General features: G+C 46.2%; 1 protein-coding gene across 8 annotated transcripts; it reads left to right on the forward strand.

The window, feature by feature from the left end:
• The first annotated feature begins 3,595 nt into the window (after positions 1-3,595).
• LOC123405381 (casein kinase 1-like protein 3) lies at positions 3,596-23,514 on the forward strand. Of its 8 annotated transcripts, none has more exons than XM_045099088.1 (15): positions 3,596-3,892; positions 3,978-4,018; positions 10,189-10,258; positions 10,350-10,498; positions 11,063-11,158; positions 11,233-11,303; positions 11,442-11,503; positions 11,652-11,715; positions 14,282-14,366; positions 14,442-14,568; positions 14,667-14,740; positions 15,257-15,311; positions 15,902-16,026; positions 17,071-17,257; positions 23,220-23,514. In XM_045099088.1, the coding sequence occupies exons 1-14, from the start codon at positions 3,817-3,819 to the stop codon at positions 17,203-17,205; spliced, it is 1,230 nt and encodes a 409-aa protein (XP_044955023.1). In that variant the 5' UTR covers positions 3,596-3,816; the 3' UTR covers positions 17,206-17,257; positions 23,220-23,514. The 8 variants fall into 8 exon arrangements, with proteins under 8 accessions (XP_044955023.1, XP_044955025.1, XP_044955027.1 ...); XM_045099085.1 differs by lacking the exon at positions 23,220-23,514 and adding an exon at positions 22,148-22,583 and having other exon boundaries at positions 3,629-3,892; positions 10,350-10,561; XM_045099084.1 differs by having other exon boundaries at positions 3,636-3,892; positions 10,350-10,561.
• Positions 23,515-26,559: the final 3,045 nt, after the last annotated feature.

Consider the following 26,559-nt stretch of genomic DNA (forward strand, 5'->3'; position numbering starts at 1 on the left):
TAGGCCATTGTATGGGGATCCAATGGTCCAGATTTAGCCATGGGTAGTATTTCGGGGGAGAGAGGAGGTGGAGCTAGCAGGTGAAGTTTTTTAGGGGGGTGGCTGCAAATTTGGCTAGGGGAACCCCTAGTTGAGTGAGAGAGCTCTCCTCATGGGGTGGTTCTTATATAGGGTTTGGTCTATGGTGGGATGGACCTCGTCCGTGCGATCGCGATCCGACGATCACGAATGGCGGGAGTGACTAGGTGGGTCTAGTGGGCTGTGTAAATGGGCTATGTAGGGATGAGAGGGAAATGGTGCAGCCCATGACCGAGTTTTAAAACACCGAAACGTCCGACAATTAAACCGACTATAGTGTCGTTATATATTTAACAGTACGGGTATCAAACGAACTCTGATTGCGACTAAATTTGGTGGGTGGTCTCCCTACATTAAAATAAGACCGCACGCCAAGTTTCGACCTAGTCCGAGAATATTTTATACACACTTTTGAAAAAAATAACGATGTCGCGGGCACGTGCGTGTGTGGTTGGTCTCGAAACGGTCAACGACAAAAATAGAGAGAACCGACAACTAACAACGGATGCAAGTTTTGAAAACAGACGGCAATGGCAACGGAGTGCCAATGCAATGGGGATGATGCGAATGATGTGATGATGAATGCGACAAACAAATAATACACGATGTCAACGAAGTAAAAGGGAATCTTCTGGAGCGTCGATTCCGGGCTGTTACACAAACAGTACTCTTCGTGCTCGCTCTCCATGATCATGTTGTGCAAGATGAGACATCAAGTCATGATTTTCCACATTTGATCTTTCGACCAGGTCTGAACGGGGTACTGGACAACACCAAATCGAGACTGGAGCACACCAAATGCCCGCTCGACATCCTTCTTGCAAACCTCTTGCCACTTGGCAAAGTAGGAGTTCTTGCCTCCTGACACAGAGTTGGAGATAGTCTTCACAAATGTGGACCATCTCGGATATATGTCATTTTCCAGGTACTATCCCTTGTTGTAGTTGCGCCCATTGACCTCGAAGTTCACCGGAGGGGCATGACATTCAACAAGTTTGGCAAAGACATTCGAGCACTGCAGTACGTTGATGTCATTATGAGTTCGTGGCATACCAAAGAAGGAGTGCCAAATCCAGAGGTCATGTGTGGACACTGCCTCAAGTACCACAGTGCCACCGCCTTTGGCGCCTTTGTACACCCCTACCAAGAAAATGGACAAAATTTCCATTTTCAATGCATGCAGTCGATACTTCCAAGCAACCTAGGAAATCCTCTTGCTGCATTTTGTACTAGGATCCGAGCAGTGTCATCAACATTGGGTGATCGCAAGTATTGAGGCCCGAACACTGCTACCACTGCCCTGCGGAACTTGTATAAACACTCAATGATGGTGGACTCGACCATGGGTCCATAGTCTTCCAGTATATCACTGGAGCTCCGTATGCAGGCATCCTGATAACTGTTGTGCATTTCCGGAGTGAGGTAAATCCAAGTGTGCCGGTGCAATCCTTCTTTTACTTACATAGCTGTCAAACTTTCGGACGGAATTCACAATTCCGAGGAAGAGCTTTCGGCTCATCCGATAACGGCGCCGAAATACTTTCTAGTTGTGCAGTGGAGCGTCGGCGAAGTAGTCGGCGTAGAGCAAGCAATAGACTACGAGTCGACGCCTCTGCTTTGCCTTCAGCTAGCCCGACACCGAGCCGCCTCGCCGCGGCTTTGCGTTGTTCGCGAACAGACCGGCCAGAGCGGCAAGGACCGTGAGGTGCTCTTCGTCCTGGGCATCGGTATCAGCTTCCTCCTCCAGCAGCGTCGCGGACGCTTCCTCGTCGTCAGAGTCCATTGTCGAGACAAATTGCCGAACACCCGGCGGACGTGGTAGGCGCGTAGCCGCTCGTATCCCCGCTTGCGTGGCTGGAGTGCGGAGAAGCTTGCCCAAAAACAGGGGGGCGATGCCGCGGCAAATCCTCTCTTTCTCGGCGGGGAGATGGCCTTTCTAGCGGCGGTAGGCAGGTGGGCGGAGCCAGAACCGGCACGGCGACGAAAGGCGTAGTGCGCGCGGGGGACGAATCTGGAGGTGGAAAAACATTTTTCGCGTGACATTGGTGGCCACACGCCGTTTTCCCTTTCGTCGGAGCCCTCAATTGCTCCGAGCGCACTAAGTTTGGTCTGAGATCGTCGGGTCAAAAAGTGGGTTGAACTGACGGAAATCAATGTCTTGAGGACGCGACTTGAGAGATTTTTCGGCACCGATCGTAAAAAATACACAATGTGGAGGACGTGTTGAGGGCGCGGTTGGAGATGCTATAAGCTGCGGCCAAAAGGAACTCCAGCCGTGAAGAGGTGGAAAGAGGTGGTCCTAAGAGCATCTCCAACAGTGGCCGCAAAAAACGCGCGCGCGTGGTAAACACCACTTTTAGCGCATGCGGGACGAATTCGCGCGCTCCAGCGGACGTGGCAAAAATGTGCGCGGGGTAAACTTTTGCGCGCGCAGGAGAAAGTGGGCGGCCGCGCGCCAGATTCGGCACGCCGCTTTCAGCGCGCTATAAAATGCCGCGCCCGTCACGCGGCTGGCCACACATCCACGCGCCTCTCCCTCGCGCTCTCGACTCTTCCTCTGCACTATTGCTCTGCCGCTCCCTTTGCCGTCATGCCGTCGTGCCGCCGTACATCGTCGGGCTACCGCGGCGTCCGTGAGCGTCCCTCCGGCATCTACTCGCCGAGATCCGGTCCGGCAACGTCCGCCTCGGCCTCGGCACGTTCAACACCGCGCACGAGGCCGCCTGCGCGTACGACGCGACGGCGTGGCGACTAGGTCGGCCGTGCGCACAGATGAACTTCCACGACGTCTCCACGCGCGAGCAGGCGCAGAACCTCGCCCCTCCCCCTTGTCTGATCATAGAGCAAGAACGTGGAGAGCACCGTCAGCAGCAGCAGCGCCTGCTCGTCGCCGAGGAGGACGAGCGGCGCATGGCGGAGTGGCACCGACGTCACTCGAAGGACGTCGCCGCCGAGAACGCGTATTGGGCGGAGAGGACGGCAAGGCGTCGCGGGGAGCGGTAGGACAGATGTGTGCGCAAGTTGCTCGCTGTATCGCAATGCGGGGCCGTCGAAGCCGGTTTGCCGTCCATCTTCACCTCCGACGATGAACGTTGGGAGGACGCGTTTCTATCTACCTCCGACAACGCCCACAGTGACGACTTGGAGTAGTTTTATATCTATATATGCTAGGTTTAATATCTATATGTGCTGAACTAGTTTATTTATCTTTATGTTGAACTAGTTTTATCTATATGTAATATATTATCTATATTTTATTATCTATATGTAAAATATATTATCTATGTTTTATTATCTATATGTAAAATATATTATCTATATAATTAATTTATGTTTATATATGCGTATTTTGAATGTTGGAGCGCCGCACGCACGTTAAATTTGCAGCGGCTACTAAAGCTCCGCACCCGTGTTAAATATGCTGCGATCCCTGGAACCGATGTTCGTGGGCGCACTAAAATAACCTAACGTGCGCTGTATATAAGTTTTTTGGAGGCCGGTGACATAGGACTGTTTTTGTACGATTTTCGTACGACAATGCACGGGAGCCGTCCGTTCAATTCAATGGAGGATTAGTATAGCGTCGGACGGGAATCGTACATAGATTCATCGTACGCTGATCAATTCCGATGCCCTAACCCAGTCTGTCCTTCTAGAAGCTCTAGCCCGCTTCTTTGCCCCCTCGTACCACCCAAACTCCAAACCCTAGCTTCCTAGCCTACGTGTCCCCGAGCGAGCATGGATCGGATCGTCGGTAGCAAGTACAAGCTGGGCCGCAAGATCGGGAGCGGCTCGTTCGGGGAGATATATCTCGGTTCGATCTTTTCCTTATCCTTCGATATCCTTTTCCGTGGTTGGATTAATTCATGGATCTGATGTCGTCTCTCTCCTGTCTGAAGCCACGCACGTCGACACTTACGAGATTGTAGCCGTCAAGATCGTGAGTTCCTCCTCCCTCGCTTGCCATGGATTTTCTTCAATCCGTTTGGATTTTGCAGCGTCTAGTGCCACTAGTTGCGTGAAGATGTAGCCGTTGGTAGTGGCGGAGCATGACCGAAATAAGAGAGGGGGCCAACTCCAACACACAATACACTCCCAAGAGAAAAATTTCACATCCTTCCTCTCGAATTTCTTCATCGCCCCCTCCTTTTTAAAAATATACTAATTTATATCTAGGTTACGAGAAGTCCAGAACAGCTAAACTGGTTACATGGCATTCAGAACAGGACATACTCGAACTTGGGCATTTACACTAATCGGTGTATCGGAGATACCTAACCAAAACCAGGGGTAGGTTGTGGTCTAGGGCTCTTTGTGCGGCGCCATCGTGCATTGCCGGCGGGTGGGCGGTGTGGCTGCAACCAGTGGCGTATCTAGGACGAATTTGAAGGGCAGGCTCAACTTCAGTACAAGGGCTGAATCTGGACTAAGATGGGCTGAAACTAGGCTGAGATGGGCTGGGATAGGCTGAATTTTAATTTCGGAGGGCAGGCTTCAGCCTGTTGATGCCTGCTCAGTAGAATCGCCACTGGCTGCAACTGCCGAGAAGCCGAGAAGGAGGCCAGGTCGTCAACTTGCCATCGACTCACGGAAGCTGGCTGGAGCTGGAGGCATGGATGCGTACGCACTCATGGGGAAGGTCGCTACCGAGCAGGAGGCATGGATGCGGACACACTCAAGCGGGCTTAAGCCTTTAACTGCTGCTGTGCTGGGCCAAAGTATTCCTATTAATTTATCTTTTGCACCTTTGAGGGGCGGGGGTCGTGTCCAGTTTGGCCTACATGCCGCTCCACCAATGTTTTCTATGATCGGGTGTATTTACTCCCACTTTTATTTTAGGTACTATATATCATATTTTGAGCATACTCTTTTTTACGTACAAATATGTACGTATTTTACAAATATAATAAAAACTATGGGCCTACTTGCAATTTTTTCATATAACGCATTTTGGAGTATCTTAGATATAGTATATGAATATACCCTGATATAGGAGTGTTAATTTTCAGTTTAAGTTTATGGTAAGATTGATGGGTTAGAAACTTAGAACTGCTTATTGTTCCTTGCTGGTTGGTTTTCTTTTTGGAGATAGTTCATTGTGTTTATTTGTTATATGCTTTGTGCAGCACGTTCAAGTTATTTTTTTGGGTGAATCAGCACTTTTTACACATCAATTTCAGTTACTTCATGGATTCACATGGTTATGGGTTATTTCTGCCTAGAAGGAAGGGTGCGCTGTTTTGTGACTTGCATGATGCTTCTGCAACACAAGTACACAATAATATTTTGAAATTGGAAGGGTGTTACAGTTCGAACTAACTGTTCCCATCATAGTGGTCTATTTAGTGATTATACAGACATTGCTTTGATTTGAATTGTGACAGCATAAAAGTGGAAACTGTCGCGTTACTGGCAGGGATAGGGATCATTTGATATAGCAACCGGCATATAAATTTTCCGTTAATAAACACAAATTGGCTTTTACATGTGATGAAACAGCTCTATATCATGATAATATTACACCTGCTGTCCTTATATTTCTTTCCTGGGCTTGATGGGCCATATCATCTGCTTATATTTAGGGTTCACTCCCAGTTCGCAAATTTCTCTGCTTGGTTTCTATTATTGTTGTTGCCTCTTCCTCTGCTTCACCTGCACTGGGCTAGGCTCCAGTGGAGGGCGCACAACCAAAGTTGTGGCGGTTCCCTCCTGTCCAGTGGCTAGGTACTGCATATAGCACCTTTTATAGAAAACAAACATGCTCATGGTTTAGTGTGATTTTGAGTTGTTGGCTGGGTTCAGGTAGTGTGTATCTCTCATCTTCTGTTCATGTTTTCTTGAATAAGTAGTGGAAAATCTTTTTTTAATGTTCTCTTGTATAAATAGTGGCGTATCTCTCATGTTCTGATCATGTTCTCTGCAATATATTGTTGTATCATAGGTTATTTTTGAGTAAAATACGTCCATCTTATTCCCAAGGCTATCCTGAAGCCACATAATTGACTGTTAGTATTAATCTTGTCATGATCAGTTATCTGGATGCTGTATGGCATGCAGAATTAGCTAGCTATGCATGAAGCTTTCATGCCAGCAAGGAGCGGCAGCTAGCAGTGAAGACATCCATCCAGTTTAAAAGTCAGAACTGAGAAGCAAAGTCTGATTTGACTTTGAGGTAGATAGATGGCAGTAGGACCCAGAAAGAAATAAAAGATCTGTCCTGACTTAGCTATCAAGTCAGTAGATGGTAGTATAGACCCGTTTGTTCAGGCTATAAATATTGATGCATGCCATCCTTTGCTATCTAAGCTTGTTGCTAATGATATAATTTTACAGAGCTTCATACTAGTTCCATGTGTGCATGTGTGTATGAGAGAAACAGTGAGGGCATGTTTGGCGCCCGTTGCAGCCGGGCTTGGATAGCTCTAGCCTGCCTTACCGGAGGCTGTTTAAGGAAATGCAGCCTCTAAACCAACATCTGCACATTGTTTGGTCGCCTGCATCTAGTTCTCTCGCATTAGAGAAGCAACTTTGGCATAGTGTTTGGTTGCCTGCATTGGCTCGGCTCAAGTAACTACACGGTGTTTGGTTGTATACGCGAGATATGATTAAGAGCTAACACTTACACTTAACGTACACAGTTATACTTTGCCTCACGATGTCTTAAGCTTTGTGCTAGCCTACAACATGATCATAGCTAACACCCTCTTTAAGAAGAGAGAATCACATCTAGTGACTTACAGCAGTAGGCAACACTCTAGCCAGATTGATTTCATCCTCTCGAGAAGAGAAGACAGGCGTGCATTCCTAGACTGTAAGGTATCCCTGGAGAGAGTGTTGTCCCTCAACATAAGCTTGTGGTTGCTGACTTCCGCTTACGGATTCGTGTCCAGCGGGACAAGCGTGCCAAAGTCGCTAGAACAAAGTGGTGGAAGCTCAAGGGGGAGGTAGCTCAGGCGTTTAAGGAGAGGGTCATTAAGGAGGGCCCTTGGGAGGAAGGAGGTGATGCAGACATGTGGATGAAGATGGCGACTTGCATTCGTAAGGTGGCCTCAGAGGAGTTTGGAGTGTTCAGGGGAAGTAGAAGAGAAGCTAAAGATACCTGGCGGTGGAACGATGATGTCCAGAAGGCAATTAAGGAGAAGAAAGATTGTTTCAGATGCCTATATCTAGATAGGAGTGTAGACAACATAGACAAGTACAAGATGACAAAGAGGGCCGCAAAGCGAGCTGTGAGTGAAGCAATGGGTCGGGCGTATGAGGACCTCTACCAACGGTTAGACACGAAGGAAGGCGAAAGGGACATCTATAAGATGGCCAAGATCCGAGAGAGGAAGACGAGGGATGTTGACCAAATCAAGTGCATCAAGGACGGAGCAGAGCAACTCTTGGGGCGTGTTTGGTTGGCTGGGTGGCTCTAGCCTGCATCGCATGGGGGATCCTGGGTGAGTGTGGCCTGGTTGAGTTGATGCAGAGATTGGTTGAGATGTGTGTTTGGTGGACTGTGTGATATTACTACATGAGAGATGCTATATACAACAGATGATGTTTGGTAGACTGCATTTGAGCTCAAGTCTGTGAACTGGAACGAGATTTCAGTTCAACCACGGCTAGCTGCTCGTCCCCGACCAGAGACGAGGCGATCTCCCTCCCCGACCAGAGGCGAGGCGAGGTGAGGTGAGGCGATCTCCCTCCCCGACCAGAGGCGAGGCGAGGCAATCTCCCTCCCCGATCCAGATCGGGGCGACGGGAGCGGAGGCGCTCGGCGGCGGGGCTGGCGGCCGGAGACCGACGGGAGGCGCTCGGCGGCGGGGCTGGCGGCCGGAGATCGACGGGAGGCGGGGGGAGGGGGGCATGGCGGTGCGGCAACCGGTGGCGAGGCGGCCGATGGTGGCTCACTAGCCGACGGGGACGGCGACAAGCGGCGGCTGGGGCTCCGGCTGCCCCTGCCCCTGATGCGTGAGAAATAGGAGGAGGAAAAGGAGACGGCGAGATTTGCGGTTGCAAGTGCGAGCCAGGCTCGGAGCTACGGCCGATTCCTGCGTGCCCCTCAGCCTGGCTGGGAGGCCTTTTTTGCATCAGTTGGGCCAGGCTGAGAAGGCCGCACAGGCCACTAAACACACTTGATTTTGCATGGCGGGTGCGAGCCAGGTACCAGCCAGGCAACCAAACACGCCCTTGGTGAAGAACGAGGAGATTAAGCATAGATGGCGGGAGTACTTTGTCAAGCTGTTCAATGGGGAGAGGGAGAGCTTTACCATTGGTCTGGACGACTCCTTTGATGATACTAGCAGGCGTTTTGTGCGGCGAATCCAGGAGTCGGAGGTCAAGGAGGCTTTAAAGAGGATGAAAGGAGGCAAGGCGATGGGCCCTGGTTGTATCCTTTGAGGTGTGGAGAGGCCTTGGGGACATAGCGATAGCATGGCTAACCAAACTTTTCAACCTCATTTTTCGGGCAAACAAGATGCTAGAAGAATGGAGACGGAGTATATTAGTACCAATCTTCAAGAACAAGGGGGATGTTCAGAGTTATCGTGGAATTAAATTGATGAGCCATACAGTGAAGCTATGGGAGAGAGTCATTGAGCACCGCTTAAGAAGAATGACAATCGTGACCAAAAATCAGTTTGGTTTCATGCCTGGGAGGTCAACCATGGAAGCCATTTTCTTGGTACGACAACTTATGGAGAGATATATGGAGCAAAAGAAGGACTTGCATATGGCCTTCATTGACTTGGAGAAGGCCTATCATAAGATACCGCGAATGTTATGTGGTGGGCCTCGGAGAAACACAAAGTCCCAGCAAAGTACATTACCCTCATCAAGGACATGTACGATAATGTTGTGACAAGTGTTCAAACAAGTGATGGCGACACTGATGACTTCCTGATTAAGATAGGACTGCATCAAGGTTCAGCTTTGAGCCCTTATTTTTTGCCTTGGTGATGGATGAGGTCACAAAAGGGATATACAAGGCGATATCCCATGGTGTATGCTCTTTGCAGACGATTTGGTGCTAGTCGATGATAGTCAGAGGGGGGTCAACATGAAGTTGAAGTTATGGCGGCAAACCTTGGAATCGGAAGGTTTTAGACTTAGTAGGACTAAGACCGAGTACATGAGGTGCGCTTGCAGTACTACCAAGCACGAGGAGGAGGGGGGTGTTAGCCTTGATGGGCAGGTGGTACCTCAAAGAACACCTTTCATTATTTGGGGTCAATGTTGCAGAAGGATGGAAATATCGATGAAGATGTGAACCATCGAATTAAAGCCGGATGGATGAAGTGGCGCCAAGCTTCTCTGTGACAAGAGGGTGCCACAAAAGCTAAAAGGCAAGTTCTATAGGACGGCGGTTCGACCCGCAATATTGTATGGCGCTGAGTGTTGGCCGACTAAAAGGCGACATGTGCAACAGCTAGGTGTGGTGGAGATGTGCATGTTGAGATGGATGTGTGGCCACACAAGGAACGACCGAATCCAGAATGATGATATATGAGATAGAGTTGGGGTAGCGCCAATTGAAGAGAAGCTTGTCCAACATCGTCTGAGATGGTTTGTGCATATTCAGCGCAGGCCTCCAAAAGCCCCAGTGCATAGCGGACGGCTAAAGCGTGCTGATAATGTCAAGAGAGGTCGGGGTAGACCGAACTTGACATGGGAAGAGTCCGTAAAGAGAGATCTAAAGGATTGGAGCATCACCAAAGAACTAGCCATGGACAGGGGTGCGTGGAAGCTTGCTATCCATGTGCCAGAACCATGAGTTGGTCGCGAGATCTTATGGGTTTCACCTATAGCCTACCCCAACTTGTTTGGGACTAAAGGCTTTGTTGTTGTTGTTGTATAACTTGAAGCGATTTGCATTGATAAAATACTCCCATAATTTTTTTTGTTGACTTTGTGGCTGCATTGCTTGTTCTTTTTCCAATTTTTTTGCTTGGCCCTGGATTTAGTGATTTCTTCACAGTTCTTCACTAGAATTAGGAACAAATGGTGTAAATATTTTGTAACATTTTATATTATGAATTAATATATATTTATAAAAAAGTTCAGTAACATTTATTTGGTTTTTGCAGTCCCACTATTTTCTGATTTATGTTGCGTTGCTTTGTTCAGGAAAACAGCAAAACCAACCATCCCCAATTGTTATACGAGGCCAAACTGTATAATGCTCTTCAGGGAGGGAGTATGTGTTTAAACCGTGATTATTTTCTTATTGCATCAACTGCTGAATCGTAGCTAAGGTGGTAACTTCTGGTACTCGTGGATTGCTGTAGCTGGTATTGCAAACATAAAATGGTGTGGTATTGATGGCGAAGAAAATGTTCTTGTTATTGATTTGCTTGGGCCAAGCCTTGAGGATCTGTTTGTTTATTGTGGCCGGAGATTCTCACTGAAGACAGTTTTGATGTTGGCAGATCAGATGGTAATAAGAAGAAACAGTCTTCATGTCCTTTTTCTGTTTCCTAGTGGTGAATTGGTGATAAAGGTGTGATTGTTTTCAAATTTCTTCTATTGAGTTCCGTCTGTGACTTGTTGATAAGGGTTTTACTCTGTAGCTCATACACAGCTTCCATCTCTTTGTTCTCTTTCCTAGTAGTTAATCGGTGATGCAGCTGTGATTGTTTTCAAAATTTTCTGTTGAGTTATGTCTGTGACTTGTTTATAGTGGTCTTACTCCGTAACTCAGTACTTAAGATGAAAATCTGCAACAAAAGGTACAGGCCAGACATCACTTTTTTGAAACAATTTGTTTCTACTTCGAGATCAGGTGTACAGTTTACCTCAACAAACATTTGATTACCTTGCAATTTTTCTTTCATGGTTATGTTTATTGCTTATTCATGCTGAAACCATGCTTGATTGCAACTATTTATTGCTTTACGTTTTATATATTCATACTGTTTTTTGAAGTGGAGTTTTTATATGTTGTCTGGATTTGATTGTTGTAGTTTTTTGCCTACGGCTGATTACTTATTTACCACTGTAGATAACAAGAATAGAGTTTTTGCATTCTAAGGGGTACTTGCACAGGGACATCAAGCCAGACAACTTCCTTATGGGCCTTGGTCGGAAAGCCAACCAGGTCTGTACAAGCTGTCTGCTGATACTTATGCCATATGTATTCATTATATGTTTAACTTCTGATCCAACTCCTAGGTCTACATCATTGACTTCGGACTTGCCAAGCGATACCGTGACTCAACCACGAATCGCCATATACCCTATAGGTGAATTAGTGATAATTTAGAACCAAAAATAGATGTAGAATTATCTTGCATTTGCTTTTCTCGTTCATTTGATCTTCTCATTTTTTTTTGGTATTCCATGTGTTGTCTGAGTATTCGTAACATACTCACATTTTCCAGAGAAAATAAAAATTTGACTGGCACAGCTCGCTATGCAAGTTGCAACACTCATCTTGGCATTGGTGAGTACTATGGCCTTTTATTTCTGTATACTATCAATTTAGATGCCTGCATGCTGACCTCATTATTCTGCTGGGACATTACCATAATTGTTTTTTGTTGCTATCTTTTGACATATATTACTAATTTAGTTCTGTTACCACATACCAGAGCAAAGCCGAAGGGATGATCTGGAGTCCATTGGATATGTTCTGTTGTATTTTCTAAGGGGAAGGTATGATTGTTCTGTGGACAAACTATACGTACATCACTGAGTAAAAGATATCTGCAATTGTAGCCATTTTCGTTATTGAAATCTTTGTGTTACGTCGCAGTTTAGGCCTATACATCTGGAATGCATTCATGTTCATTATTGTGAACCATGTGTTGCTGACACTTTTTCTGTTAAGTAGCAATGTAGGCCTATCTACGTCTGATCCCTGTGTTGCCATCACTATCAGCTTGCTTTGATGTTGATTTAAACATACCAAGACCACACCCACACATATGTAATGCCAGGATGCCACAACAAATAAAAGATTAATTTGAACACAACATTAAGGTAGCTAAGTATATGTGGTAATTATTTTTTAAGCTGAATTCATCTATTAGGTTTATGTCATTTCGTGGTTGAGACATCGTAGCCCCTTGCAACACCAAAACCAACGATGTATGTTGGAACACCAAAACCAACGATGTATGTGTTTGCCAAAAATACATCCTACTACCGGAGGTGGTTACACCCACGTATCACGGACACAACAAACATCCGCAAACAGAGGATAAGGGATGGTCAGCAGACACTAGTTTTCATTTAATAATTGGGTCTTTTTTACATAGCAAAATGATCTAATCCTAGTCCACTCTGTCGGTCGTGGGCATGTGTCCCACGTCCTACTCTTTGTCGTAGTCTGTCTGGCCTTGCATGTAGCCGCTGAGGTCGACCATCGAGCTGGACGGTCCGGCCACGTGGTTGTTGCGGTGCGGCGTGAACGATGCGGAGCCGTCGATGCTGGTACTGGTCGCATCTCCCACCGCCTGTGCCGCCTCTGCCACGATTTGGTTGAAGAGGTGGTTGTGCTCTGCCTCTATGACGAGGAGTTGCCACCGCTCGTGTCGGATGGTGTAGGCGCTGCGCATAGATTCGATAACCGCCCGCTGCATGTCCACAAAGCCTGGGTCTGTCGCGACCATGGCTGCGACGGCTTGATCGGGCACCTGCACGCCCTTAATCTGGTCCTCCGCCAATGTTCTTCGAGGAGCTGTAGGTTGTACCGCTGCTCCTCCTATAGCATCTGAAATGCGGACATCAACGGCGTCTGCTCCTCCGGCTTCGTCATGACGCGGTCGTAGTGCTCCTCCGCTTTCTTCATGGTGAACCCGGCCACCGGCGTGGGCGACTGCTGCTCCTTCTTTGTCACCTTCATCGTTGTGTCCTCGTCGTCCGAGCTCCTCCCCAGGAGAGCTCGAAGGCGCCGCCATAATGTGGTCCACTTGTCGAGAACGCCATGCGTCCATCTCGGTCGCGATTTCGTGGCCGTACTGCGTCAAAAGGGTCTTACACCACCCACGACAGGTCCCAGCCATTGCTCGTGGTGGTCGAAGAAGGAAGAAGGGAAGGGGTGGTGTTCCGGCGGCTCGGGCGATGGAGATGGGGCTTGGAGGTGATGGCTCGGGTGATGGAGATGGGGCTTGGAGGTGATGCAGTTTGTGCCGTGGCCGATGGAGCGACGGTTTGAACGCGTTCCACTGGAGTTGTCTTCTCGTTCGCGCGCCAGTGTGAATGTCGGGTAGGCAGACGGACGGCCAACCCGTTTGATTGCGGTAGGAAGCTGTCCCGTCGTCGCGCCTGGTCACGTCCGTTTTGAACCGACAATAACGTGGTGAGGAGAGCGAGCGCACATGGCGCGATCGGCATGCGACACTGACCGGACACGTCCACTATGGACTGACATGAATGTGGCATTGAGAGCGGAATGTGGTTGGAGCAAAACGAGAGAGGGTTTTGTGGTTGTGGGCTGGGGGTGTCGGAGGCCTATGTGGTGCAGGTTTGGACGTCCGCAAACCTCGCTGAGCTTTGCTTTCGATGTGAGGGATTTTGGGCGTTTGGTGCACGGTGTTGGATGGCCTAGAGTGTTAGAGACCGCGTGGTCCGGGCGTTTACCGGTACTTAGATGCACTACGTTGGAGTTGCCCTTCATTTTGAGCATGTTGTATCTTAGATTTTCCAAAGCAAGCTACATGAAAAAGTTGGAAATGAGTCCATACTTTTTGGTATATTTTGAAAACACCTTCGTATTTGTATGTATGAAGCAGTATTTTCTAAAGAAATGGTACATACTACCTAAAAAGTCATATATATAGTTATATGCTACCAAAAGTGTTCTCATATGCCACATACTATGCGTACATATAAAAAATAGGGCAGCCTGGTGCACATTTCTCCCGCTTGCGCAGGGTCCGGGGAAGGCTTGAACCTGTGACCTCATTGGTCGCAAGGCAACAGCTTTACCGCTGCGCCAAGGCTTTCCCTTTATACTATGCGTAGATACCCTCTACCTAAAATATATGGAACGCTTGGGTGTAAATACACCTGGTTGTATGCATTGTATTTATGTGTGTGTGCGCGCGTGAGCATACACACTGTATTACCATTTTTGTTATTTTATCTTAATTTGGCATACCTCCTGTAATTTTCTCAAACGCGCATCCATTGTGTGTCATTTTGTATTAGGAGAAGAGCGACTACTGATTTTTCCTTATATACGATCTCTGTGTGACTTTGTATATGTTTTCTTCAGTCTTCCTTGGCAGGGTTTAAAAGCTGCCACAAAGAAGCAGAAATATGACAAAATAAGTGAGAAGAAGCTTTCAACACCTATCGAGGTTGTTTAAGCTCACATGTCTTTCTGCTTTTTAAAGCCAATTGCTGGAGACTGCTAATAGATTTTCCTGTTACAGGTCTTGTGTAAATCCCATCCTGTGGAATTTGCTTCTTATTTCCACTATTGCCATTCATTGACATTTGAACAACGGCCAGACTACAGTTTTCTTCGACGGCTCTTTAGGGACCTGTCGGACCGTGAAGGTATAGCATTCAGGAGCACTATTGTATCATCTTTATAATGTATTCTAAGATATGCATGCAATTGTTGAAGGGTTGTTCAATTATTTCGCCGGCCGCAGGGTACCAATTCGATCATGTCTTTGACTGGACATTGTTGAAGTGTAAGCAAACCCAGAAGGTGAAGGCTCAACAGGTATAATGTGCTTCATATTTCTTTTAAGATGATGAAATATTGTTAGAAACTAATGCATCTTAAACTACTCCCTCCGTTCGAAACGGATGTATCTCGACGTATTTCAGTGCCAGATACATCCATTTGAGCAACAACTAATATGGAACGGAGGGAGTTTGAAACTAGGTAAAATTATCTGTAGCAATGCTTTCTGGGGAACCTGTTACGGCTCGTTGAGTTTTTAACAGTTTTAAAGTTCTCAAAAAAATAAAATGAAACATATACTGGAACATCATGAGTGATGTAAGAGAATCCAACGAACTGATTGGGAAATATGAGTTTTTGTGCCCTCGGCAAAAATAACAAAATATCAAAATAATTTTACACAGTAAAACTTTAAACGAGTTGTGGTAACTATTGATAGAAAATCCTCCCACCCTCCGTTCCAAAATAATTTTGGCACGGAGGGAGTATTTGTGAACCCTATTTTAGCGTGTTCACTGAATTTTCTCTCTCCCTCTATCCTGCCAATTACAGCAAGATCCTGGTGTAAGTAGCAGGCCGGTTGCAAAGAATATGGACAAACACCAAGGTAGAAATTTTGCTGTATCAGCACTACAATTTCCCTTGCTGTAGTGAGTTATATGCTTGATTAAGAAGTCCTAAAATATTGGCTGGTCAAATGCCTTGCAAAAAACTTCTCGGTCATATTCGTATACATTTTTGGAACTATGGTATTTATCTTTCATGATCAGTTGGAATTTTCATTTGTTTTTAGAATGCTCACTGGTAGTTTTTTCGAAAAGAATCCTGGATGTACAGTATGGAGTATCCGCAATTGTATGTAAAGTAGTGCGTATTGTGATGTACAAGGTATCAGCGGCTAATGTAGCAACTACTCCCTCCGCCCCATAATAAAAGAGCGTTTTTGACAGTACACTAGTGTACACAAAAAATAACTATTTTTGTACAGCAAACAGATGGACATTTTTGTCACGTCAATTTGTAAGTGCTATCACACTATGTACATTGGGATTTGTTTTCCTGATATTTTGGCAACTTGGAAGTATCACGTGTATTTGTTGACCTTGCAACATATGGTCCTCGAATCATATTGGTATTGTCCCTTTAAGATACCTTTTGTAGGTTGGAACTACATCATGGTTTGCACTTAATTTTCAGTAAGTGGTTTACATGCAGCTGAAGCTTCTTGTCAGCTTGAAGCAGAACAACGCCCAGCAATCAGAATGCAAATAAGATCTACTGCTGAGAATAGCCGTTCAAATAATCGACATTCTGATAAATTGGTATGCTTTTCTGTTTCTTGCTGATGAAATATGCACAACAGAGTTTTTGTCACAACAGTAATTTTTAATTCTCATGAAGTTTCATGAACAGGAGTTGTAGTTTACTAAACTAAATTTGAGGAATTTACGACAGTCTGTCCTCTCATTATGCTGTTGTTCTATTAATATCGTGTACGTGCAATGCACGTTGATAACCGGCAATACTTTTTTGAGGGGATATTAGGCAATATATTAATTACATCACACACTAATATTTGGCAAGATTTTAATTGCACGTTGATATTAGGTAATATAAATTAATTGGTTGGCGCTGACATGATATCAGGTATAATATCAATTAGGGGAGGGTGCTAACCTTGTTTAGTACTAAATATTTAGCGCTAAACACCGGGGAAAACATAGACCATTGGATAGGCGTGTTTGAACGTATGAGATTGTTGGATCTCTGCAACTCGTTCTTTTTATATTGGCATAAATTTATACAAATGATACCCTTCTCTCAATCATTTATATATTTTTGCCATTGCCATAGATTTTCAACCGTTACTCTCTCTTCTTGCTGTTAGCAATTAATGAAATGACCAAAATAGCCGTGCCGATGTGTGTGAGAGAGAAGCAGGGAGAACTGAGGAACTAGTGCAGCCATGGAGAATTTTGTGCTTAGCCGTTGGGGTTGGGAGAGGCCAAGAAAGTGGACTAGGACGACAATACAAATCCACTGGCAGGGATCATACGGGTCAGTGGTGGTCGGAGTGGTGATGTCGCAAGCAGAAGTGGTGGTGGTGGTGTTGAACTTTGGCATGGCGGAGGTGTTACGAGTGATGGAGCCCAAAATGAGACGGGAATCGTGGCTGATATCGATTTGATCGCGTATACAGGAGGAACTGGAGGGAGGCTTACTGGTGAAGGAGATCGAAGTGCGTGGTAGTGGTGGTTCAGAGATGAGAATTCATGTAGTGAAGAAGGGCATTGACATAAGTTCCTGGTAGAAGTTTGGTTTATACTGTTTGGTTATAATTTTTCTTCTTTCTTACGTTGTTGCAGAGAGTGATTGCTAGCACTGGCGGATTGCTGCAATCAACATCGTTTGGCCATGCTGGTGCCCCAAGGCAGAATGTATCAATCTCCAAAACACCATGGCTTGGCGATCCCAACCCAGGACCTTCAAACCACCTTTAGCACTCAGATCAGTTAGTCTCGATGTTCATGCCGGTCTATTTAGTAACCATTGGTGAGACTACTTCTGTTGTTGTTATGTTCTTACACCTTTCATGTTTCTATGTTATGGACAACTATGCTGATGTCTTGGTGATATTTATTCTTCTTCACTTCTAGCATGTTTGGTCGCATCCTAGTAGTTTGTCACTGCTTCTAGGTTTACGCTATATTTATTTCTATAGCGATTGGTAGTGTCCAAACAGTAGAGTTGCTAGAGTAAAACACCTGAAGATCAAGAGAATAAATAAATAGATTGAAGTACAAAATCTAGACCACAGTTGAACTATGTCAACAACCCAAATCCAGAATCAAGTCAAGGGGACCTAGCAACCGAAATAACAAGATAGAGCGTCTGCAGTGCTCTAATGATATAATGTCGGTAGTGAAGATGCCTCCTGAAACACTCCTACGTTGTTGTGTGAAGAACAGTTATGGCGGAGAGGCAGAACCAACATTGTCAAGCGCAAGGAGAAAAAGTTTTAAGAAGAGGGAAAATGTGTACTATGCCATTGGAATTACTCGGGAGTCTTATTTGTCATGCTAAGTTCATTAATGGTCCATTTGGATGTCCTAATTGAATTGGGTTTGTGGAAATGGCAACACGGTTTATTTCAAATGGTGAATTGGTATTGGGTCGAATTTTATTTTATTTTTGTTTGGGTGCCAAAGAATCAGTGACATTGAAACTAAGCCTTCCCTAAATTCAGAAATCTGTTTGGCCTGTCTTCGAAACTGTTAGAAAGGATAGATAGGGAATTAGGGATTGGTGGAATCGATGTTTGTTGCTTGAGCCCCGTGGGCATATGTGTGGGCATATATATAGGAGTACATGATCAACTTGGAGTACAAGAGAAGCTAGAATTATTCCTAGTCTATCCTATGTTTCCTAACTAATCATGATACTCAACATCCCCCTGCAGTCACAACGGTAGCGACGCACACGGTGAGACTGGAGAAGAATCTGACGAACATCCCTTCCACAGTCGTAACGGTTGATGCATCGTGGAAGTCGTGGCTAGAGTGGAAACCGATGAGATTGCTCGAGCAAGGTGGTAGCCCTTTTTGCCATTGTCGAGGTAGCCGAGAGCCGTGGTCGATATCGAGTCGGGGTGGCCGGTGTTGAGTTGTTGTCGTGGAGCTGTGGGCGCAAGGAGGCGCCGAGTTAGTCATGGGCGCAGTGGTGTCGAAGTAGTGGTGCACCGGTCTGTGGTTCTATAGTCCGATGGGGCGACGCAACGCTGACGCGAGGGTCATTGCAGCCGCGGGGATGGCCTCGGGGTGGCAGCAAGGACCGCGTGCCGTGGCGCTATGGCCCGAAGGGGCGACACAACGGCGGTGCACGAATCGGTGTAGCCGTGGGGACGGTCTCGGGCGGCAGCGAAGACCACGTGCCTCGCTCGCTACGGCCCGATGGGGCGACGCATCGGCAGCGCGAGGTCCATGCAACCATGGGGACGACCTGGAGCGGACAATCGTGGGCCACGACAATACGGCCTGAAGGGGCGACGTAGTGGTAGCGCGCGGGTTGGTGCAAACGCGGGGAGAACCACTGGGCGCACGGCCCGGCGGGGCGACACAACGGCAACCCGATGCTCGATCGGTGGAGGGGCGCATTGGACTTGGGGACGATCTTCACAGGACCTGGAGAGGCGCACACAAGCGAGTAGCTAGGTTGGTCACGCGGCGCGGATGGAGCGGAGTGGCGACCAGGTGATCAATCTGGCTGCTCACAAGGTCGGGGTTGTGGGTCGGTGATGAGGTGGCCAAGCCACCGAGGCCACGCCGAGCGGACGCGCGAACAGTCGTGGACAGATGCAGTCCATCACAACGCAGTCCGTCCACACATCATGTGCGACGCGATGCTAGAGCTGGCGGACAGATACATCCGAGCGGGGTGGAGGTGAGGTGATGATGGATCCTGATCAGATGAGGGCGACGACGACCGGCGCAGGGCGGGTTGACGCGTGTAAAGGCCGGGACGGGCCGCCGGGTCGCGCAAGGCCGCCTGGTCGGGGAGGAGGCCGAGTGGTCGTGCCGGGGTCGGAGTAGAGATGCGCGTGTGTCGACTGCAGCGGCGGGCGACGCAAAATGATCTTAGATCGGAACAACAACAACAACAACAAAGCCTTTAGTCCCAACCAAGCCGGGGTAGACTAGAGGTGAAACCCATAAGATCTCGCGACCAACTCATGATTCTGGCACATGGATAGCAAGCTTCCACGCACCCCTGTCCATGGCTAGTTCTTTGGTGATGCTCCAATCCTTTAGATCTCTCTTTACAGACTCTTCCCATGTCAAGTTCGGTCTACCCCGACCTCTTTTGACATTATTAGCATATGCTTTAGCCATCCGCTATGCACTGGGGCTTCTGGAGGCCTGCACTGAATATGCTCAAACCATCTCAGATGATGTTGGGCAAGCTTCTCTTCAATTGGCGCTACCCCAACTCTTCCTTTTGTGGCCACACATCCATCTCAACATGCGCATCTTCGCCACACCTAGTTGTTGCGCATGTCGCCTTTTAGTCGGCCAACACTCAGCGCCATACAACATTGCGGGTTGAACTGCCGTCCTATAGAACTTGCCTTTTCGCTTTTGTGGCACCCTCTTGTCACAGAGAATGCCAGAAGCTTGTGCCACTTCATCCATCCGGCTTTAATTCGATGGTTCACATCTTCATCGATATCGAAAGGTGTCCTTCTGAGGCACCACGTGCTCATCAAGGCTAACATCCCCCTCCTCATGCCTAGTAGTACTGAAGCGCACTTCATGTATTCGGTCTTAGTTCTACTAAGTCTAAAACCTTTCGATTCCAAGGTTTGCCTCCATAACTTCAACTTCCTGTTGACCCCCGTCCGACAATTATCGACTAGCACCACATCATCCGCAAAGAGCATACATCATGGGATATCTCCTTGTATATCCCTTGTGACCTCATCCATCACGAAGGCAGAAAGATAAGGGCTCAAAGCTGACCCTTGATGCAGTCCTATCTTAATCGGGAAGTCATCAGTGTCGCCATCACTTGTTCGAACACTTGTCACAACATTATCGTACATATCCTTGATGAGGGTAATGTACTTCACCCGGGCTTGGGATCGACTATCTTGAGACAACATAGGCGGAGTTACGATCTTAGACCGGAAAACCAAAAAGAAAACGCTGATCAAAGTGACCGGCGAGAGAGAGAAAACCTGGATCAAAATATCGGGAAAACGACTCTAGGGCTGCTGGTCAACACGACTGGTGGATGAACCCTAGGTACGGGCGGCGCGGCCCCCAAGGGCGGTCATGAAGGCCGACCACCCCGGAGGCGGCGGTTAGGCAGGCTGGTCCTGAGATTTTGGGGGGCCCGGGGCGGAACTTTAACCCGGGGCCCTGTAATATAAATACCAATAATAATAATCAATGTGTGTATATATAAAATGTTACCAAGAAACACTTAAGATGTTCCGAAACGGTTCCATATAAGATAACTTAATAAAAAAAAATTGACATTTTTTTGAATGCATACTTGGATGACATAAATGTGATAAATTTAAAAAGAAATTGATTAATCCAAAACTAGTGTGGAGTTACAAAGCTACTAGACAAACTCAATTAAATCTTACTGATTATCAAGTTCAACTCATATAAAGGGCAAATCTCTGATATGTACGTATCCCTAAAAATATCCAAAATATCCAATCAATCCATCATCAATGACTCTATGCAAACATCTAAAATTCAAATGTACAAGATGTTACTGATAAAAATTTAAATCAATCCACAAAATATTTTCATCAAATGAAATAATGTATACATACAATGCTGAAAAAAATGGCATCAAAAGTTGAATGGTGCAATCTATGCATCATACAAAGGTCAATTACTTACTTAGCCATGTACGTATAGGTACATCGGATGGGTCAGATCCTTGTTGGTGATCGCCTTTTTTTTATGAGAGACTTGTAGGTGATCACCTGATTGAGCGCTCAGCCATGACTCAATCTAGACTGGCGTGTGCGTCAATGCGTGTCTGCTCGACGATGAGGCCATGAGGAGATATGAACAGGCACCTGGAGTGGAGATCGGAGAGCGGCGCTTGTGAAGCGGCGACCGGCGATCAGATAGGATTAGGGCATGGTGACGATCGTCGCGAAGAGATGAACCTGCGATCTGATCTGAGATGCAAATTAGGAAACCGAAAAAGGGATCTGTGCGCACGAGGCTACAACTACGAGCTAGCGGGCGAGGAGTCGTGGAACGATCTGGGGCTTGACAATTAAGCGAGCCGCTGCATGCTCAGCTCAGGGCCAATGCGTAGCTTCCACGGGCTGGCTGGAGCTGTGTGTATGGGCTGCCTACTTACCTAGGTGGGGGCCCCTGAATTTTGGGGTCCCGGTGCGGCCAACCCCCTGCCCCCTCTCAGGGCCAGCCCTGTGGCTAGGGTTGGATCGGTTAGGCTGATATAAACCTGGGCATACCCCTGGCCGGGCTTGAGAAAGCCCGAACTGAAAACCCCAAGCCCGAGCCCAGCCCAAATGGACTAAAAAGATGGATTTTGGGCCCGGCCTGAATGGACTAAAAAGATGGATTTTGGGCTGGCCTCCGTGTAAAATGGCTGTCTTCTCAAGACTGAGCCCGGCCCAAAAAGACTACCGGGCCTAGTTTTGAAGCCCGAGCCCAGCCTGAACATAAAGCCCGGCCAGGGTTTTTCGGGCCGGGTCACCGGGCTGCCCATGCCCAGGTTTAGGCTGATATCAATGTTAGAAGGGATAGAGGGGGATTGGTAGAATAGATGTTTATTGTTTGATCCTCGTGGGCATATATATAGGAGTACACGATCAACTTGGGAGTACAAAACAAGCCAGAATAATTTCTAGCCATCCTATGTTTCCTAACTAATCACGATACTCAACAGAAACGAATGTACCAAGTCCAAAAGAAACATGCACCATGCAAGATCGGGAGAGATTCACATGTAGACAAAGAACTAAAGGTGGCGGTGGTCGACAGGAAACATGCAATGGACCAAGTCCAAAAGAAACATGCAGCATGCAAGATCGGGAGAGATTCACATGTACCAGAGAAAAAGAACTAAAGGTGGCGGCGGTTGACAGGAAACATGCAAACGGCGGTTTTCGCTCCTGCCTTCTAAGTCACCGATTTCTAGCCCAAACATTGACATCCAAACGAGGTGTAATTAGACATGACTGTTTTTAAACAAGACTTGGGACTGCCATGCTGTTAATCCAGATGGCTTAATACTTCTTTCAGTTAATTAAACCGTGTTATTAACTATCTGCCATGCTTGGGACTTGGGATTGCCATGTTGTTAATCCAGAATATTTTCCCTATCTCGTAAGTTCCCCAAAGTTCTTAATAACGACAAATATGTTACAAATTTGGTACTCCCTCCATTTCAGAATACAAGGTGCATCAGTTTTCGTGCAAGTCAAACTTGTGTATGTTTGACCAAGATTATAGAATAAAATATCAATATCTACAATATAAAATAAATATATTTTCTATGATGGATCTAATGATACAATTTTGGTATTGAGATATTGATACTTTTTTCTAAAAACTTGGTCAAACATTTACATGTTTGACTTTCAAAAAACTAATACACCATATATTTTTTACTGAGGGAGTACATCTTACAAGGGCTTATAAATTGGGCTATAGAGGCAATATTGTGGTTTTTGTAATAAATACCTACCTTTCCTCATGTGGGCTGTAAATAATGCTGATACCTGGCATTTTATCACCGGAATTTTTCTTATTTGGAAAATATTCCTTTTTATTGAATTTGCGAAGTTTAAGCATGATGGTATAGCAATTTGGAAAATAATGCCCTCATGGAACCTACTTTTGGCTTTCGAACCTTTTCTTATTTGCTATAGCAATTTCATATTTTCAGTGTCCCTGCAATTTATTTTTGTGATGACACTAGGTTCACTCTTTTCTATCTTCTTTTTTGTCTGTTACAGGTTATCTGGATATGGTTTCAGCTGATAATCCAAATGCAACATGTAAATTTCAAATTTCTAAGCTGTCTTCTACTGAATAGAAAACGTGGTTGATGTGATGATGTGAGTTCAACACCACTTATCATGCAAGCGGTCAAGAATTTCGATCTTCCATATTATGTGGATAATACGTGGAAACTTAGGATTGTTGATACCCTTGTTTTTGTTCTACATGAGTGTTTACATCGTCAGCTTCATCTTGGCTCATTGATTCAGGTTTTTTGCCAACTAATATCAATGGCGCTGTTTTCTTAAAGAGAGCCTGGGGACTCTTTGGTACAGCTTTAACTTTAATTATGGATCAGAGCCTGTGTGATAATGTTTGCTCCTTTTGGCACCCCAGTGGGATCTCCTTCTGAACTTTACCTGGTTTGACTTTAAGTCCACTTGAGTTGCTATATAATGTGTCGAATTATAAGTTACTTGGATTGGATTTCTTATGAAATATTTTTTGCGCCAGATGTTTTCAGTTTGCAAGCTGACATCTTATTAAATGTAGATGGGCTTGTGAAGAGGGCCTGGAAAGTACATGATTTTTGTTAGCATGGGATGCTTGGATGATTATTATTTTGATTGCTTCGATCAATTTGCACTAAAGCAATCCATAGTGTAGTTTTGGACTCTAAATTATATTTAAAAGGTCTTATATTTTGGAACGGAGGGAGTAATTGACATGCGATGGTGTAGTTTTTGTGTATTATCAATGTTCCATTGTGTTACTTTTGATCATATTGGTAAAAAGGAGAGCGTGTTATTTGTAGATTTTAGTGTGTAGCTTGACTTCTCTGGGATAAGAAGGAACTAGAAGTGTTTCGCGCTTTGCTGCGCTGACTCTTCACTGACGCCTCTATGGTGAGGTTTTCATGGCATCATACAAATGAAGTCTGGCTTGACATGAAGCCGCAATCTCAGAGCTAGAGAACTATGAAATGATTCTTACCAACCTAACAAGTTCAGTATCTGAAATTGGCACCACCATTCAACCCCCACCAAACACGTTGCATGCCATACAACAAATAAGGAATAGGCACAACATAATACGGTCTAGATGGAACAAGCAATATTGATAGAGCAAAACATCAAAATTACAATGATGCAAGGACGAAGCTGCTGCTCACTAAACAAGATTTTAGAGGTCAAAATTGATGCTAGATGCTAGTCTTACACATGAATATTACAACCATATCCTCGCGAGTTGAAGAATAAAGCATAAAATTAAACGCAGAACAAGAATGCCCAAAACAAGTTATTTGCATCGATGTTGAGGTCCTCGGATTTTTAACTTTGTCCTAGTGTATCGAACAAAGCAGCTTGTGGATAGATAATTTGCAATACGATGTATTGATTAGGGGTGCTGGTGCACATATATATAATGCAAGTGAAGGCCTCTACCTCAACTATATAAGACTAGGAGGTGGGCCACAACTCCAATACACGCACAACATAAATACATACTCAACACTCCCTCGCAGTCGAAGCGTCGCCGGAGACATAGAGACTGGACCGGAACTCCTCGAAGACGGGAGTAGGCAATCCTTTAGTCATCACATCAGCAAACTGTTGCGTCGTCGGCACGTGAAGAACCCGAACACGACCAAGGGCAACCTGCTCGCGCACGAAGTGAATATCGAGCTCAATATGCTTCGTCCGTCGATGGTGCACCGGGTTGGCGGAGAGGTAGACCGCGCTGACGTTATCGCAGTAGACGAGAGTGGCCTTGTGAACATCACAAAGCAACTCCTGGAGCAGCTGACGTATCCAAGAGCATTCAGCCACGACATTAGCCACGGCGCGATACTCTGCCTCGACGCTGGAGCAGGAGACCGTGGGCTGCCGCTTCGATGACCAGGAGATCAACGAGGGCCCAAGGTAGACGTAGTAGCCTAACGTAGAGCGCCACGTGTCAGGACAGCGAGCCCAATCAGCATCCAAGTAGGCCACGAGGTCGGTGGAGGCGGAGGCCGTCAGGGTGAGTCCCAAGGACATGGTGCCGCGTATATAACGGAGAATACGCTTCACTAGAGTCTAGTGAGAGTCACGCGGGGCGTGCATGTGGAGGCACACCTGCTGAACAGCATACTGTAGGTCGGGCGAGTCAGCGTCAAATACTGTAAAGCACCGACGATAGAGCGATAAAACGCTCCATCGGACGCAAAAGACCCCTCCAGAGCAGAGACCTTCGCCTTCGTGTCGACGAGGGTGGGCGTCGGCTTGCAATTAAGCATACCGGTATGCTCGAGAAGCTCGTGGGCGTACTTCTGCTGATGCAGAAAGAAACCGTCGGCTCGACGGATCACCTCGATGCCGAGAAAGTAGTGCAGGGGGCCATCATGAGACATTCTTAACTTCTCAAGATCAAGCTTCCTTTGAAGAAATTGATAGGAAAGTTTCTCATAATCAGCCAAGAGTGTGCCATAACAATCTTGAAGATTATCAAATCTAGACTGAAGACTTTTCACATCTTCAGTGAGGACTTGAGTACGATTTGTTTCATCATTCAATAGATCATCGCTTCTGTCTAGCAGTTTTTGAAGCTTTTCAATGGCACTTTGTTGCTTATTGGCAATGTTGGCGAGTTTAAAGTAACTGGGTTTTTGATAATCATCAGGTTCACAGTCAATAGAATCAGAGGAGGGGGTATGGTTTGATACCTTTGAACGTTTTGCCATGAAGCAATAGGTTGGAGCAAAGTCATCAACATATTCATCAGTGTAGTTGACGTTGTCCTTTTCTTCAAGGTTGAAGATTGACTTGCTGATGAATCTGGTAGCGAGTGCAAGACTTGCCACACCACACTTTGAATCCTCTTCAGAGCCTTCCTCTTCATCACATTCCTTAGATTCTTCTTCAGAATCCATTTCCTTGCCAATGAGTGCCCAAGCTTTTCTAAAACCGTTCTTCTTGTGTGATGAGGACTTTGAGGATGAGGGCTTTGAAGATTTTTTCTTTTTCTTTGAGTCATGAGAACTTTCATCCTTGTATTTCTTCTTCCTAGATTCCTTCACCCAGCGAGGACAGTGAGCAATGCAGTGACCAGATTTCTTGCATTTGTGGCAGGTTCTTTTCTTGTAATCCTCGGATGAAGATTCTGATTTCCTCATACCTCTTCTTGAAGATTTACCGAACTGACCACGCTTTGTGAACTTCTGGAATTTCCTTACCAGAATAGCAAGTTCCTATCCCAGTTCTTCAGGATGACTACAAGCGTGGCAAGTTAACTATTCAAGCTAAGGCAAGCTATATGGACCAAGATTGCAGTCAGATTCTTCAACCTCAGATGAGGAAACAACCTTTGCCTTCA

Source organism: Hordeum vulgare, chromosome 6H (genome assembly GCF_904849725.1).
Source record: "Hordeum vulgare subsp. vulgare chromosome 6H, MorexV3_pseudomolecules_assembly, whole genome shotgun sequence".
NCBI classification, from domain to species: Eukaryota; Viridiplantae; Streptophyta; class Magnoliopsida; order Poales; family Poaceae; genus Hordeum; species Hordeum vulgare.